This window comes from Oreochromis aureus, linkage group 4 (assembly GCF_013358895.1).
Source record: "Oreochromis aureus strain Israel breed Guangdong linkage group 4, ZZ_aureus, whole genome shotgun sequence".
In the NCBI taxonomy this organism is placed as follows: Eukaryota; Metazoa; Chordata; class Actinopteri; order Cichliformes; family Cichlidae; genus Oreochromis; species Oreochromis aureus.
In genome coordinates, this window is record NC_052945.1 from 7692448 (window position 1) to 7709578 (window position 17131).

The 17131-nt window shown below is 40.6% G+C and overlaps 1 protein-coding gene across 10 annotated transcripts in view; it reads left to right on the forward strand.

Annotated features, from left to right (window-relative positions):
- Positions 1-17131, forward strand: part of asic2 (acid-sensing (proton-gated) ion channel 2) — a 392319-nt gene that overhangs the window by 363549 nt on the left and 11639 nt on the right. For all 10 annotated transcript variants that reach the window (XR_005612751.1, XR_005612750.1, XR_005612752.1 and 7 more), the window contains 3 exons: positions 8571-8698; positions 13625-13775; positions 14114-14170. Coding sequence is in view for 7 of the 10 variants with exons in the window: in XM_039610815.1 (XP_039466749.1) it covers positions 8571-8698; positions 13625-13775; positions 14114-14170 (336 nt within the window). In the remaining 3 variants the exon portion in view is untranslated. The remainder of the gene's footprint in view (positions 1-8570; positions 8699-13624; positions 13776-14113; positions 14171-17131) is intronic.

A 17131-nucleotide genomic window follows, 5' to 3' on the forward strand; every position in this document is an offset into this window, starting at 1 on the left:
AGAGTTAGAGTGGGGCCTCATCTTTCCTCAGCCCTCAGCCTCAACACCGGCTCTCCACAAGCCTGTGTACTGAGTTCCCTACTGTACACTCTGTACACACATGACTGTGTTAGTACCCACCCAGACAACGCAGTCATCAAGTTTGCAGATGATACCACCGTGGTGGGGCTCATCTCAGGGGAGATGAGACGGCGTACAGAGCTGAAGTTCAGAGGCTGTCAGATTGGTGTGTAGATAACAACCTGGACCTCAATACCACCAAGACAAAAGAACTGGTAGTCGACTTCAGAAGGAGGAAGTCTGAGCTGCAGCCTGTCAGGATCAACGGGAGTGCGTGGAAAGGGTCTCCAGTTTCAAGTTTCTGGGTGTGCACATAGACACAGACCTCCAATGGAGCTCTAACACCTCTGCGGTCTTAAAGAAGGCCCAACAGCGTCTCCACTTTCTGAGAATCCTCAGAAAAATGGACCTGAAGAAGGAGCTGCTGACCGTCTTCTCACCGCTGCTCCATTGAAAGTGTGCTGACATATTGCATCGGTGTATGGTTCTCCAGCTGCACCACAGCACACAGAAAGGCACCCAGAGGGTCATCAATATGGCCCAAAAATCATTGGACATCCTCTTCCCTCCCTGAAGGACCTGTACAGCACTCGCTGTCTCAAGAGGGCACGCAGCATCCCACGAGACTGTACACACCCAGGACACCGGGTGTTTAAGCTGCTGCCGTCTGGCAGGAGGTTCAGGCTGCTGAGGTCCCGAACAAACAGACTCAAGGACAGCTTTTTACAACAGGGCAATAGCCCTAATCAATGCAAATAGCTGACCTGATTGGCTACCTCCTGGACTTTTTTAGGGGAGGTAACAATGTTTAAAACAATAACAATAATAATATTTATATTTATAACAAGGTGCAATAATAATTAATGTGCAATAATAACAGTGTGCAATACACATAACACTTATTCTTCTTTTTTATTTCTAAGTTAATATACTGTGTTGTGTTGTTTGTGTTGCGTTGTGATGTGTCATATCGTGTCGTGTTGTGTTATATGTAGTGCCGACGTAGGACAGTTTTTCCAATTTCATTGTACTACTGTACTATGTATGACTGTGCAATGACAATAAAGAATTATCTTATCTATCTTATCTTATATGCTATAGAAGTCAGCATCATCTTTCTGGGGCTGTGGTTAGGCACAGTGATTCCTGACGCTAAATGCTGTACATGTGCTCACAAGTCTGTGCTTTAAGTCCTCTTGAATCCAGAGGTCCTCTGACCTCTGAAGTCAACAAGGCATTTTTTGTGCTGTGAGCTGCAGCTCAACTGAGATTTTCTTTTTCTCATTTTTTCACTTTAAACCCGAGAACTAAAAATGGCTGTGTGGAAAAAAGACCCAGTAGATGAGTAGTTTTTGAAATATTCAGACCAGAGTGTCTGTAACCAACAACCATGCCACATTCAAAGTCACTTAAATCCCCTTTCGTTCCGTTATGCTGCTCAATTTGAACTCAAGCAGATGCCTAAATGCACTGGGTTGCTGTGAATGACATATTAAATACCTGTGTTAATGTGTGCCTAAGTGTACCTAATTAAGTAGCCAGTGAGTGAAGAGAAATGAAAAGTAAAAAGCAAATAAACATCGACTGAAAAGGTGTGGGCTAAAGGCTTAGCGTAATATATGTAGCCTTTTTGCATTGAGTTGTAACAGGTCAGATATCCTTCACTGCAAACTCGCATCTTTGCCATGATCCTCCCTCCCGTATTTCTTTGTTTGTCAGCAGATGACTAATAAGTCCAGCGAGTTTCACATTTTGGGCTGACAGAGCAAATAGTCTTTGTGCTCCACTAGCTTCCTTATTTATTTATTTTAAAGATACAACCTTATTGTAGTGGTTTACACATTTGTTTGGCAAGCAAAAGGTTGCTGGTTCATTTCCATTTAGAGATACAAATTCTCTTCGGGGTTGTGTCAGGAAAGGCATCCGTTGTGAAACTCTGTCAAATCAAACATGCGGAGCTAACCACTGTGACGACCCCTTGTGACATGAGAGTAACCGAAAGTAGCTTCTTTTTTTAATTTACTTTTATACAGGTCAACTTTAAGGTGATTTTTTTCTTCTTTTTCCACTGAGCCATAGTCTCTGGTGGCTTTCTCCATGATGCACCTTGAGGCAATTTTGTTTCCCTATAAAGAGAAATGGGGTCTTGGCAGTATTTCTGATTGCAAGCAGGCCTATCAGTAATTCAGAATGATTCTAAATTGCTAAATTATGCACTTTGGTAAGAATAAAACTGTCAGGTTCACACATTGTAAGAATCTGATGGTAATTCTGGGAACAGCTCAATATAGTAATGAGTAAATGAGCCCCAACACTAGCATGTGTACGACTAGGTTAACATCCACACTGTTTGCACTCTATCACGTTTGGATTACCATCTGTTTCAGTTAGTATGTATTTACTGAAATAAAAAGACACATTTAAATGTTGACCTGATGCTTGATTAGAAAGAAAGAGAGTAAGAAATAGAGCTGATTTGTTTTCATCTGATGATCATACATTTTTTATTGGGCCAAGAGGAAGGCAAAAAGACAAGATAATGATAAAAAGAGACAAGCACATCAAATATAAACTGTAGTCAGTCACTAAGTGTAATACATTAGTGAGCATTCACGTGATTATACGGACTTTATGAGTGAAGGCTTCTTGTATTCACTTTCTTTTGAATTTTTTTCTTCAGCTTGCCAGCTGCCAAGTCATTTTTGCTCTCCTACATTACACACATAATACAGACCTTTTATAAAAGCTGACATGCCCAGTCCTGAATGTGACAAATCCTGTAGAAAGGTGAAATAGAGAGAGGAAGGTGATAGGCTGGGGTGGGACTTTGTCATCCTATCTTTTACACACTATTCATGCACCCACAGTCTTGCATGCGCAGATCAGTCGATCGTCTTCTTTTCCTCACTTCTCTGTTTGCCCATAGTGAGGTGAAATCCTGAAGGTGAATGGAGGTGAAATCAGAACACCACCTGCATTTAATATCTATCAAATAAAGCAAGTAGGATTCAGGTTATGACTGTAGCTGTTGATAGCATCCTAAGTTAGTCCAGCCCTCTTACTGCACAGAGGGCAATATAAGTCAAATGAGCGTGACTGCAGTGATGAAATAGATGGTAACTGCAGATCTGTGATTCTGCTAAAGCTATGGTCATATGTAGCAAACATCATTATCCATGATCGTCTTGATCATCTTTTGATAAAGGAAGCTGAACTGATGGGAGCACAAACAAGCACAGCCATTCCCATTTGCTCTGATCTCTTATGCTCACACATGCGCGCACATGCGTACACTTTCTCAAGAGATTCAGTGAGCGAATACAAATAACACATTTTCAATCACAGCAAGAGATCATTGTTTCATGTGCTGCATCTTGTTCTGTGTAAATTGATGTCTTGCTATGAGAGATAAAGGTCTCGAACAGTCTGATTCTAGTGTCTTACAACTAAGCAACATTCATTTGCAGGATGGTTAGCTTATTTGGTGTTCTCTATCATCATTTATTACTCTTTTGCAGTTGCTCTTTGGTACTGGATTTGTTTCTATTAGCTACATAATGCAAGACAACTGGGTGTGAATAAAAGCTAATGTAAAGTCAAGCTTTTTCAAATAAACAGACAAGTCCAGCTTGTCATTTGCGTGAATATGCAGCTTTTTTGTGGGTTGCATGGGAAGTTAATGTCTTTTTTTGGAATGAAAACACAAAATGTGTGCATTCGTGCACACATATATGACGATTAGCTTTTTCCACATTTTATAGACCAACGTGTTAACTGAAAAATTGTGATTAATCGCTAATAAAATACTGCCATGGCTTGATTCTGAGCTATGTATGTGTCTGCTTCTGCTAAAATACCATTTTAATCCCCAGCTGGAATAAAATAAAATTGATTGTTGATATGTGAATACTCTGGAAAGGTGAGCTGCCTGGTGAGGACTAGGACTGCTGTCTGTGACATCCTGTTGAGACTTTTGATTTGAAGGGAATCTCAGAAGAAATTATGCACACAGTTTGTTAGCTTCACCTGATGGTGCAGCTGCAGTGATGGGCTAATAGAGAGGGGCAGACACACTCCTGTGTAAAAAGATCAACCCGAACATGACCATCATTCACAGAGCCAGGTCAATTTCTCATATTTATTAGCTGTCAAATGCGAAAGTTTGCTACTGATCTCAGTGAATGATCGGGGTCTTTTCTGTCTGGAGATTTGCAGATTTGGGTAAAATAGGGTGACATGCTGCAGTTTATGCTCTTCAGAAAAGCAGAAAAATCATCATCAAGTAGACTGTTTTAGAGGTCTGATATGTAGAGACAGCCTCAATCTTGAGGAAGATTGCTGACTTGACAGTTTTTGAGAGGACGACACCCTCCATCAAGAGGATGAGCCACAGAAGGTCATTGCTGAAAAGGGTGGCTGTTCACAGAGAATGAAAACTTGGCTGGAAGAGAAAAACGAAAATATTTAAAAGTCAGTTCAAGAACTTGGGAGAGCTTAACATGCTGTGGACTGCGGCTGGTGTCAGTGAATCAAGAGCCATCACATACCAGCGTCTTCAGGAAAGGGGCTACATCTGTCGCATTCCTAATATCGAGGGACTCCTGAACCAGAGATGACATCAAAAGTGTCTTACTTGAGCTAAGGAGAAAAAGAACCAGACTGTTGCTCAGTGGTCCAGTGTCCTCTTTTCAGATGAAACTAAACTTAGCATTTCATTTTAGCAATCAATATCCTAGAGTCTGGAGGAAGAGTGGAGAGGCACTGAATCGAGGGTAATTGAAGTCCAGTGTGAAGTTTCCACAGTTTGTCGTGATTTTCGGTGCCATGCCATTTTCTGATGTTGGTAGTGGTTGGTCCACTGGATTTTATCCAGTCCAAAATCAACTAGCCCATTTAACTGAAGCTTTTAGAGCTCTTCATGCTTCCATCTGCTGACAAGCTTTTGAGAGGTGACTTATCCCCTGCCGCAAGTGCCAAATCTACCACTATTATACTGACCACATTATAACTGTTCTTGATTGGCCAGCCGACTCACCTGACCTGAACTGCTGTTAAGAGGGAGATGAAATACCCCAATGAAAACAGATGAGTGAAAAGATTCAGTAAGCTGATCTCCATTCCCATGCATAAAATGATTTTTGAGCCCTACTCAGTCATCAAACATATAAATGAACATATTTCCAAAAGCTGGACAAAATAAAAACTTTTAAATTAATTTTAGAGAATATGAATGATGTGAGCTATGTAGTCCTGTAAAAAAGTATTGAAATAATGACTTTGACTTTTATGTGTCTCACATTATTTTGTAGGAATTTTGGCCCAATCTTATTTACAATGTCGCCTCAGTTCATTGAGTTACCCTCTAGAATCGATCAAGCAGCAGCAGCATTCGCCTCCCTCTGATGTTGCCTCTGGAGGAACATAAACATCATCACCAAAATCCGCCTGTACTGCACACTGGTATTGCTCATTCTTCTCTGTGGATCCGAGACCTGGGTCATCCTCAAGCACAACCTCAAAAGCACGAGGTCTTCCAAATGTGCTTTTTGCGTCAGATGTTCTGAGGGTCCCTCCGTGACTTTCTCAACAACAGTGTCAGCAACATACGTAGTCAATTACACCAGCAGCCCTCGATGAAGAAGCTGGTCCAGAAGCGACGACTACAATGGTTCAGCCACGTCTGCCGCATGAGCAACCATCGTGCCATATCGCCTCTGCTGCAGCAGCGGAGAATGGAGAATGAAGCGTGATGCATCCAAGAAGACTTGGATCAAGCAAATTGAAGACGATCTTAAACAAGGGCGTCTAACGCTTGAGTGCATCGTTGACCAAGATGGAAACCCCACAGCGACGTATTGACTTCGTGGACGACCTCCCCTGCCGACCGACCAGCTAGGGACAAAAGAAAAAACGCTGAGTTGATCACTTTTTGTAGAGGTGCTCACACTTGCTGATCAGTTAATCAAGTGCATTTGATTTGCAGCACCTGTCACTTATCCCCTTAATTGCTGTAGGAGAAGTAACATTATACTTAGTTTTTCACGGCACTGCATAGAGCCCTATGGAAACTTTCTTTTCCTCATGACTTTAGCCCACAAAATGAAAAAGAAAGTAAAACAAACATTCAAAACATTTGAAATTTTTAATGTTGAAATATTTAATGAATATAAAAGTTTACCCTTTTTACACAAAATTAGGGGAACTTTTCCAGAATATTAAATTTTCTTAGATGCACTGATACATTGATTTTAACACAGCTTTTTATATGTTGAAGATAGCTGGATATATGGCTAGGTTGGCCATCAGAAAAGTGACTGCTGGAAAAAATAATAATAATAATAATAATAATAATACAGGGAATATTAATGAGCTACTGCTTGCAGAAATACTCCGTAAAAACTTGTTAAATGTCCCTTGACAAAATAAAAACCAGCAGAGAATATATGCTGCAGTTATTGTTTATGCTGACAGCCTTTGTTTATTTGCTACTCATATAAATACAGTTTTGTCATATATATACGATTAAAAGACATTAGACAGCACGCAGACTCACAGGGTGACATACTCCTTTATTAAAATAAACAGCCTGCATAGTTAGTGTCAGTAGCTCAGGGATGAAATTCTTTGTTTACACTGTTAAGTACTCATTTTAATGAAGGATTATGTCATCCAGTACAACAGAAGGGCTCTTTAATGGTTTTTAATCGTCTTTGGACAACAGTGGCTAATTATGTGCAGTCTTACAGTGCTAATGGGGCATTTGTTACAGCATTATAACAGTAATAGTATTAAAAAGACATAGTTGGGTATTGTGTTTCTCTTTTAACAAGTCCCACTATAAATAACCATATAAAGACAAATATTCTACACTGAATAATTATTGTTCTGTGATATGTTCTTAAGCAGTGGGGTGAAAAAATAGTTAAAATTATGTAAAGTAATATCAACTAGCTGAAAACTGGCCAATCTATGATAGAGATGCTCATTTTAAAAAAAATGTAACTAGACAGACGACATCTCTCACATGACCGAATAGTCCAATCTCAGTTTATGTTCAGGGGAGGTTTCGAGTTTTCACATTTCACATGTTCGTGTTTCCTATTAGAGCACACTTGGCTGTCAAGTTGTCAGCATGCCAAACCGAAGATTAAAATTAAGCCGTGCAGTTTCCTTCCTTGAGCAGATGAAACCATCGTCAAACTGAATTCGTGTTCAATGATATACCAAATTTGGATCAAGCATCAGAGGGGGAGAAAAAAATCCCAAAACTCCATATACACTTTTTGATTGACGCCATGCTTTTAATCGTTCGGGTCAGAACCATTGAAACAGCAACTGCAAGCGAGACCAGCTGCAAACCATGTCAATGTTTTTGTATTCTAATGCAAGCAAATCTCAGCAGCGTGCGCTGTGCTCATGTCCCCACATACTTCTGGCCATATGGTATTTACAACATGCACAGATGTTGTGCTGCAGTTGCATGTAAATCACCCCTAGTCCAGTCGAAATTTTGATGAGATATTAAATTTGTTAGCTACAGATAAGGCTGTCATCACAAAAGAGATGATCTGTTTAAAAGATGTGAAAGATTGAACAGTGCACAGGATAAAGAACAAAAGCAATTCCTCCCCCACACATGAATACAGAGTCAGCATCTCTCATCATGTTTTACATGCACACACCTCCCTATACTTACTCTCTCAGAAACGTGGACTGATTATCTCTCTCATACAGCCAATGTTTCTTTCATACCCTTTTACACACACAGCTGATGCTCTCAAACACAGAGCAGGAAAAAAAGCACGTTTGAGCCCTTCATCTGTTGCTAAACGTGACTGCATCCACGCCGTCGTCATATCAGTCACTGCAGATGTTTGATTGATGAGTGGATCAGTGCGGGCTGATGCTGTTGTGCATCTGTGTGAGCAGTATGTCGATTTGCGAACGACTCCAATATCTTGGCTGCCGAGCACCCCGAGGTGTCAGGCTGATCAGCTGGCAGGGGAATGCCTTGATTGAATGTCCGGGAGCACGCGGCTGAATGTGAGGACACGGAGAGAGAATATTATCGATTTCTGCAAAAATCGCTCTCTCTTTGACCATAAATGTTATGGCCCTTTTGGTGCTTGCTTCTGCGACAGTGTGTGTGTGTGTGTGTGTGTGTGTGTGTGTGTGCATACAAGTGCTCTGAATAAAAGGATAATAGTGCTTTCATCTACGGAGTCAGCACTGAACCTTTTTTACTGTCTCTATGATGTCACAACAAATCACATAGCACATCTCGAGCGTGTTTATTATAATAACAGCAATCCTACGTCTATGGCTTTGACTCAAAATCCCTGAAATGCATCGCTGAACGATTGTTTCCAACATTAATTTTGCTTTCGAGTTTAAACAGCTTTTAAATGACTTACCTGAACCACTCAGAAAGCCAGAGGCATTCAGAGCAAATTTCTGTTTATTAAGAGATTACATTAACTAACCAGGTCTCTCCATTTCTTTTCTTCCAGAAGATACAGCCTTTGAGGCAGGTGTGCGGGTACAAATCCACAGCCAGGCAGAGCCTCCGTTCATTCACGAACTGGGCTTTGGTGTGGCACCTGGCTTCCAGACCTTTGTAGCGACACAGGAGCAGAGGGTAGGTGTCTCTCACTCATATACAGTTGATGGTTTTTTAAAAATCTTCTCTCTTCCTTGTGCAGTTTTTCACTCCTTTTTCACATATTAAGCATATCTCACAGTGATAAAAGGGACAAAAAACTATGTGATAAATAACCTGGCATAGCAGGCACCATGAGATTTTCTGCAAGCGTGTGGAAACCCATGTGGGTCCCCGTAGTCTGAACTTTCAATTGGCCTCTGTGGTCTCTTGATGATTGTTGGCAGACAAATGATGAACTTCCCTCCATTTACTGGCTTTGACCTTTCTGGAAGAGAGGATCTTCACTCAGTCTCAGCCTTCTTCAATCACACTGAAGCTTTCTCACATCACACATGGGCAGTTTTAAAGGCTGCAAGACTCACAGGCATACAGCAGTTGTATATGATGTAAATAGCATTTTCAGTGTCACCATTCTCTTCTTCATAAAGTTGGGTTTTTTCTGTTTTCTTGAGGCTCAGTTGATAAAACTCCACAAAAGGTGTTTCTGGACTGCCAGAGTGAATATATTTCTATTTTAGCTCCTGTGAGCCTTGTCAGTTTACTGAGATTATTAGTTCTGTCTTTCACATTTACCTTTTGTGGCTCTATGTCTTATTTTTTTTTCTTTCTGCCTACCTCCATCTCCTTTCCTCTCTCATAGTGAGGCTTTTAGAAATCTATTGTCTGGCTCAATAGCAGGAGTTGACTAGATTGCCCTTCTTTGAGCAGGCAGATTTCTGTCAAGATAAATTCATTGCCATCTCATTTTTAGAATGGCCTGTGCATCTGGCATGAGAAATGAAATATCTTTTGAAAACTGCTGCCTGTCAGTTAGTGCATTTAAAGTTTAAGGTTTACAGCACACGCAAAAACAGATTTTATTTTGGCCAATCAAGGCTATTGGATACTAGATGGTTGAACCATATAATGAACAAAAAAAACACTGGACCAGAAAATCAAGCCAACAAAAGGAAATTGGCTTTAAATATCCGCAAAACTGATTCAAAATGATGGTTAACCAGATCAAGTTACACTTAAATTTGAAACTTTTATTCAAAGTAGCTGCTGAAAGTCATAATTGGTTCCCTTAGTGCTTAAATAGCACAATCTAAATACAGTTATAATGCAGTGATTTGTAAATCTCACAAACCCATGTTCTATTCACAAAAAAAGAGAAAACATATCAATTATTTAAATTAACACATTGCACTATTTTATGCTAAATATATTGAGTTTGATGACAACAACACATCACGAAAAAGTTAGCACAACAAACGACTGGAAAGGTAAGTGGAAAAAGAGACAGCTGGAGGAGCATTTTCTAACCAATTAGGTTAATTGGCAAGAGGCTGATATGAAAAGAACATCTTCGAAAGGCAGAATTTCTCAGAAGTAAAGATGAATAGACGAGTTTGCAACAAAACATTATTTATAAATTAGAGAAGAGTTTCAGAATAATGTTCGTCAGTGAAAAATTGTGAAGACTTTGAATATCTCATTATCTAATCATCACAATATTCTGTGAATCTGGAGAAATCTCTGTGTGAGGGATCTGCTAAATAATCCGTATTAGATGCCTGTTATCTTTGGGCCTCAGGCAGCTCTAGAGTAAAAACAGAAATGATTCTGTCATGGAAATCCCTGTAAGGGCTCAGGAACACTTCTGGAAATCAGTGTTGGGTTTACTGCCAAGAAGCATTGTTACAACAAAGAAATAATCAACCAAACATAATTAACCTAACTTTTTGTTCCAAGTTTATCTGCTGCTTCTCTATTAGCAGCCAGTTCTCACCCCCAACATATCACATAGTGACTCATAGTCAGGAACCTTTGATATCTCTTTTTGACACAGTAGGTTCTACTTTTTTGTGTATTTTTTGGTTTGTATCATCACTGTCTGGGAACACCGGTTTCAAATCTTATGAGGAAATTGGATGGTTGTTATCAATCCCATGCATGCTGTCAGTATGTTGCCTCCTCTCCCGTCTAGGTGGTTATCACATCACGGGAAAGGAAATAACTATCAGCAGTGTGATTCCACACATGCTGACACACACACGAAGAGTGGCTAGAAGAGAGGAGGATGTTTAAAGCACTTGACTTCTCTGTGCCGTACAAGTTTGGGGCTCATCTGTTGAACTTGATATCATTTAGGCACCAAAAATAGTTAAGACTGGAAAAGAACATATGTAAAACACTTTTTACAAAGATACATTATATGTGCATGTGTACACAGCCTCTAGATGTCATATCTACATAATATGTCTTGCTGCCTTATCACTGAGTAGATTGGACAGTGACAGTATACTCAACCTTATTGAAGGCAGAGGAGGGCACCTACCAGCAATATTTATGGATCTGATAACAACTAAATGTTTGAAGAAAAAAAAAAGAAACAATGGTCTAAATATAGCAGAGACAGGATTTGTAGTGCTGTTTTCTGTTTTGTTGTTATATTTTCCAATCCAGGAAAATTATGTTAGCAATGCCCAGCACATTGGAAAATGAGGCCAAAAGTAAAGATAAGTCAGTAAGGTATTCCAGCGTGAATGTTAGGAACTTATCATGACCAAAATGTAGTTGAAACCTTGCCTCTTTAAATCACAGCTCATTGCGGTGCAACAAAGAGAGACTTCAGTGAGAGGCAGAAAGGAGAGGAGGAGATCTATCCAGAGATGGTTCAGCCTCTTGGGTAATGAGCCTCCAGGGCTTCTGTCTCAGCTCATCTGTCAGCCCAGTTCTGTGACTGGCAGGGTGAAGACAGCCCCTGCTCTTCCTGCCTGCCTGCTGCGAAAACACTGTCCCTCTCCACAAGCCTGCACGGTGGGAAACACCACTCCAGCTAATTAATGCAGAACTCCACTTTGTATCAGGAGTCTGAGAAGAAAAACCTACCACTTTGAGCAGTTCCCACCTGTCTTTTCAAGCTTTTTCTCCGTAAACCTGGAGGGCATTTTAAAATATGTCCCAAAACAATCAGGATAATGATGATTGGGTAGGGTAATTTGGGACAATGATTTGGAAAGAGGCCTTGTGGAGGATGTTAAGAAGCTTGGTGATTAGCGAATCTTTGTAATGGATACCAATCGGTTTCCATGTTAAAATGACTGACAAAGACTATAAATGAACTCATTTTCGGTTAATAATATTAGGCTGAGATCAAAGCAGCTTTAATCAAGTGTGCTGAGGCACAAAATACATAGCCTATGGTGAGGGATGAATGAGCCCTCATATGGAGCAGGGCAATTTCAAGTTTAAGCTCCCCGGATGCAGAAATCGCCCTACTGTGGGCTTTTAGCTGAAGCTGAAAGGGCATGGTGTCCCCTTCATTGTCAAAGTCATTCTTCCCAAGGATAAAAAAAAATATTTCATTATACTATTATTCCATTGCTCAAAGTCATTATGCTGCAGTTTGCCGTGGTAGCATTAGAATTAAGAAAAATAACATGGATAAGTGTAAATTTTGGAACTTGCTTCTGATTTGTTGAGGTCAGGCTTAAGCCACAACTCTCAAATTTGCTTTTCAGCTCACTCAACCGGGACTAATTTATTGTAGCCCACCCTTGTAAACTTTTTTTTTCTTTGCTGACTAAGTTGTAAAGCCTAATTGCATTGCTGGGGTATAACAAGGGGAATGGAACATTGATTAATAACACTTTGACTGGGGCGCAGGCCTCAGCTCTTATTAGATGAAACATAATCAGGTCAGCAGGTCTAAACGCAGTGAAAAGTGATATTGAGCACCTTAGATTATCTGATTACAAGAAATAATCAGATTTTGAATCAGCCTCAGCTGACTCTAATTAGGCCAGAAGTGAAGATTAGCTGAGGTGTGAAGGTGGTTTTAAAGGTTAAGGATGAGGGGCACCTTTTGTAAATCTCTAACAAATTAATAATGCCTGGGTGTTTGTAGTCATTGCTCACGTTTCCTGCAGCCATCATGCAGGACATGTTTAATTATCGCAGGAGACATTCTTACCTGCCCAGAAATGGCTAGAGGCTTCTGGGCTATGAAACATTCAACGTGGTAGATTGTTGTTTGGATTGTGTTTGAATTTATTGTTCTAATTGCTGGTAAAATGATTGCATCTGCAGAACTACAGAATTAGGTCTGTCTGGAAGCAGAGATACAACATTACCTGATAGCAAGGCAGAGTTTTTAAATTCTGTCACTGCTAACAAGCACACTGTGGCCAAATTTCACCTGGCAGGCTGTAGCATTTTGTCTCATCCAAAAAAAAAGAAAAAAAAAAGTGGTCTTTTGGCAGAGCACATTGCTTCTCTTGGGATGCGCTGTGATGACAATGAAGGGAACTAAGGAGCAGAGGGTGGTGAGTGATGGATACAGTGCACGGCTGGACCTCACTGCCTCTGTTGTGCAGCAGATGGGCCTCCACGCTGCTCAGCCCGGTGTCCCTCGTTTCTCATCTGTTGTCCCAGTCCTCAGAGCTGCAGGAGCAGGAGGAGAACATTTGGAGTTTTTGTGCTCCCATGTCTGGGTGTTGTGGATTTTTTTTTTTCCAGACAGAATCTATCTGTTGAATTGTTTTCTGCACCGCCTGGTTTGTTGCGAGGCTCTTCTGCTTTTCCGACTTGGCTAGATTTCAGCAGCTGAGGAATGTGTTTTGTAGAGCTGCTGTCACTATCAGACCGCATCGTGGATGGTTGTTGAGTATCTGCAGGTTTTTCAAAAGTCTCTTGGAAAAAAATAGTATAAAAATCTTGAATATTTTCAAACTGATGATACATACAGACACAATAGAAATGTCAATAAAAATCTATAAATAGGTGTAGGTCTGTTTCTTTCTGTCGGTTTGGTGTAGTTCTTTGTCTACATCATTATATGTATTATTACTATGTAATACCACAGGCCTCCAAAGATATCCGTCCTTAACCAACCTCCACTTTATTTCTTACCTGTAGCTGACCTACCTGCCTCCCCCATGGGGCGAGTGTGAGTCGAAAGCTCTGGAGTCTGGCTTTTTCCAGGTCTACAGTGTGACTGCCTGCAGGATCGACTGTGAAACACGCTACATAGTGGAGAACTGCAACTGCAGGATGGTGCACATGCCTGGTAAGCTCCCCTGCTGTTCTGACAGGACTGGGCAGAAAAACATCAAAGTAGAGGCGATGCAGTATTGAGCACGCATTCATCAGCAAGAGTTTTCAGCACGGTTTTATGAGATTTAACTCCATTGAGAGGCCTCATAATGATATGATAAGTCAATGCTGGATCAGGTGTTGGCATTTAAAAAGCCTTGGGATTATGTGTCTGGCAGGGAAAAAGGTGCTGTGCCTTGCAGATTGATTCATTCATCTATGTGTTTATGGTGCGAGTGTTTCAAGAACTTAATGTTTAAACACCACTGGGTCAACACCTCCTCTAATGTGTCTTATTTAAACTGCTCCTAGGAGATGCTTCGTACTGCACACCTGAGCAGTACAAGGACTGTGCTGAGCCTGCCCTTGGTAAGTCTGTTTGGATACACACACTCGGGATTTAAGATGATACACATGTAGCCTATGCTGGTTTACATATGATTTTTGCCACAGCAAAGGATTAGGATTATTTTTTTCTGTTGACACAGAGCTTTAATGCTGAACCTGATTTAAAAGTGAGCAACACTGGAGAGAATTTTAAATGGGAAACAGCTCAGGTTAAGAGTAATATGGTAAAACACATGGATAACAACTGATTGCCACCGTCACACTGTGCATCCTGCTTGTAAGAGAACATAGGCTCTGCAGACACAAAGCTGCTCTTCTACTACGGCATCAAAAGTTTCTGTCTATTATACTGTAAGTGTATGTGTCACTTATGAAGTTTTTAAATTAATCAAGAGGAGTCATCTTAATATTTCCCCTTGTGCGTGAAGGGCTCATCAAATCTGTAACCACCATCAGAGCAGACAGTGACTGCAGTGTTAGAGTTCAATTTAATGCCTGGATGGTCAGAAAGATAATGCGTCATATTTCCTGCATTGAGCTAAAAGACACAGCCATGTAAAAAGTTCTGACAGGCCTGGCTCACTTTCTCAGAGTCAAGTTTTATATTAACTTCGCCAGTTTTATTAAGTGTAGGCTCATCCAACGGCTTGTTTGTTTTGACTTCCTATGAAAACGCTTCTGCAAATACATCTGTCTGATATTTTACCAAACTGACACACAAGCCAGGCAGTATTGATTTTTTGTGATTTTATCTAGATTAAATTTCTTGAAACATGATAGCCTTTCAAGCCCGCTGGATCATAAGGTGTTTTCTCATCCCGTTTCCTATATTTGATTGTCATGTTAGGGTCTAACCCTGCAGACAGGGACTGCAGGGTTAGACTTCAGTTTAGGCTAGAGGTGGAGCTTATGTGTTGCAAGTTCACTTAAAGGCTAATAGACACGCGCAACACCTAAATACCAAACTTTAGGGAATATAAAACTAGAGCAGCTACGCAACCTGGCAGCACTGTTAAAAAGTCTACTGCATAGCTAAAGTGCACCTCCCCATAAGGTAACTATACACTGAACTTTAAGTCCCCACATTGTACCTGAGAGAGTGAATGCATCAGTAAGGAAGATGAGGACAGACACTTGGTAATCATCTTTTCACATAATGTAGCAAAGGCCTTCTCTGAGTGTATGCATAAATGCATGTAAACACAGTGACAAGAGAAAAGCTGAAGGACAATTATACAACATCGGACTAAACATAGTCTATGCAACTAACGCTTGTGGTGATGAGAAGCCGATTTTTAATTAGGAAAAAATCATCTGTCCCCTTTTCAATGTGTCTTCTGCATAAAAAAATGCATAAAAAAGTCACAATTGGTGTTTGGAGCCCACTATTACGACCCACATGCAGAAGAAATGATAACAATGATGGAGGCTAGGTTGCAAGAATAAATAGCATGAAGGACAGCAACAGTGTGGCCCAGAGAAGGTGAACATAGGCCTGAATAGATGCTTAGAAAATGAGTAAACAGGAAACAGGTCAGTGGAGGTCTGCAGGGGAATTAAGACACAGCAGCATGTTCTGCTTTTTTTTTTTTTTTTTTTTAAGAGAAATGGTGGTGCCCTGGTATGTTACCCAAGGTTGCACCTATGGCAGCTCATTCATTATGTGCGCCGCCTCTTTTATACGCCAGGGATTTATGAGCATCTTTCTGCTAATAGTTTAACGCTTCTGACATCCCCACTGAACGGCAAGCAAAAATGCTACAGAAAGCCTATAGCTCACCACTGTCTATGTGTTGTTCAACCTGTGAACTGTAGCAAAAAAGTTATGAGTTTTGGATGTGCCCCGTTGAGCCGGGACCAGTGGGAAAACAAAAATGTAGGAAGTGGGAATGTGGCTAAAAGTTCCTCTTGAAAGGAATTGAGAAACAGAACAAACACAATAAGAATTGTGACTTTAATGCACATCATGTCTGGCTTGGTTTTCGGCTGGCCCATTGCTGAACAGTTTAAAGACTCAAAGACTTTTACCACCCAAGACATTTCCACTGTTTCTGGGGGGGAAAAATAGTAATTAAGACATAATGGCACACCTGAAACTGTTAACCAAAGCCACTGATAGCCATGTTAACTCAAATCTAATATATTTTTATGGTAAACAAAAGTGCATAAACACTGAGCGAGTACATAGATACACTGAATATTAACTAGATTCAGAAGCACAATGAGTAATGATGACCTTTATCAACCTCAACTGCTGGCCAGTGGGAGTTCATCAGTAATACTTGCTCTCATCCTACAGCGTTCTCCCTGCTCAGCCCCCACCTTTCTCATCTCATCATAAATTATTTCTGGCAAGCAAGGAATGTACAAAACAGTCCAACAAAACTTTGAGGCAATCAGCACCAAGCCGCAGCACTCCCACACCACGAGAGCCCTCGGTGCAACTCGCCCATATTTTGTTAGCAAGCACTCGAGAGCACAAGTTACATGGTACGATCCTGGAGTGCACAAGGCTTAGGTGCATATTCCAGACAGCTCTTTTACTCTCTCTTCTGTAATTGGCTTCATTTTTGGAACAGTGAGGCTTTCATAATTCCAACACACTCACTCACTCAGCTTGGATCATTGAATGCAAATGAATTCAAGTTTAAAGTCCAACTGCCAATTTGCTATACCCACCACAGGAGATTTCACACAGCAGAGTTTGATTGGGTTTCTCTACCTGTATAACTGCGTCACTCAAGTCCTGAAGTAGCCTTGAAAATATATTTTAATAGGAGACAGTTGCATCTGCTGTCTGTGAACAACTTGCTTATCTTTGCTTTTGAGGAAATGCGGATGGTTTAAAACTATAAATCCAAGCAGAAATGGTCTTCAGTTTCTCATGTAGCTGCTTCATAAAGCAGCGGGTTCGTAGTTTTTGTCAGGTAATGTATAACTAGCTGTTAATGCTAGCATTATGAAAATTATGAAATTTATCAG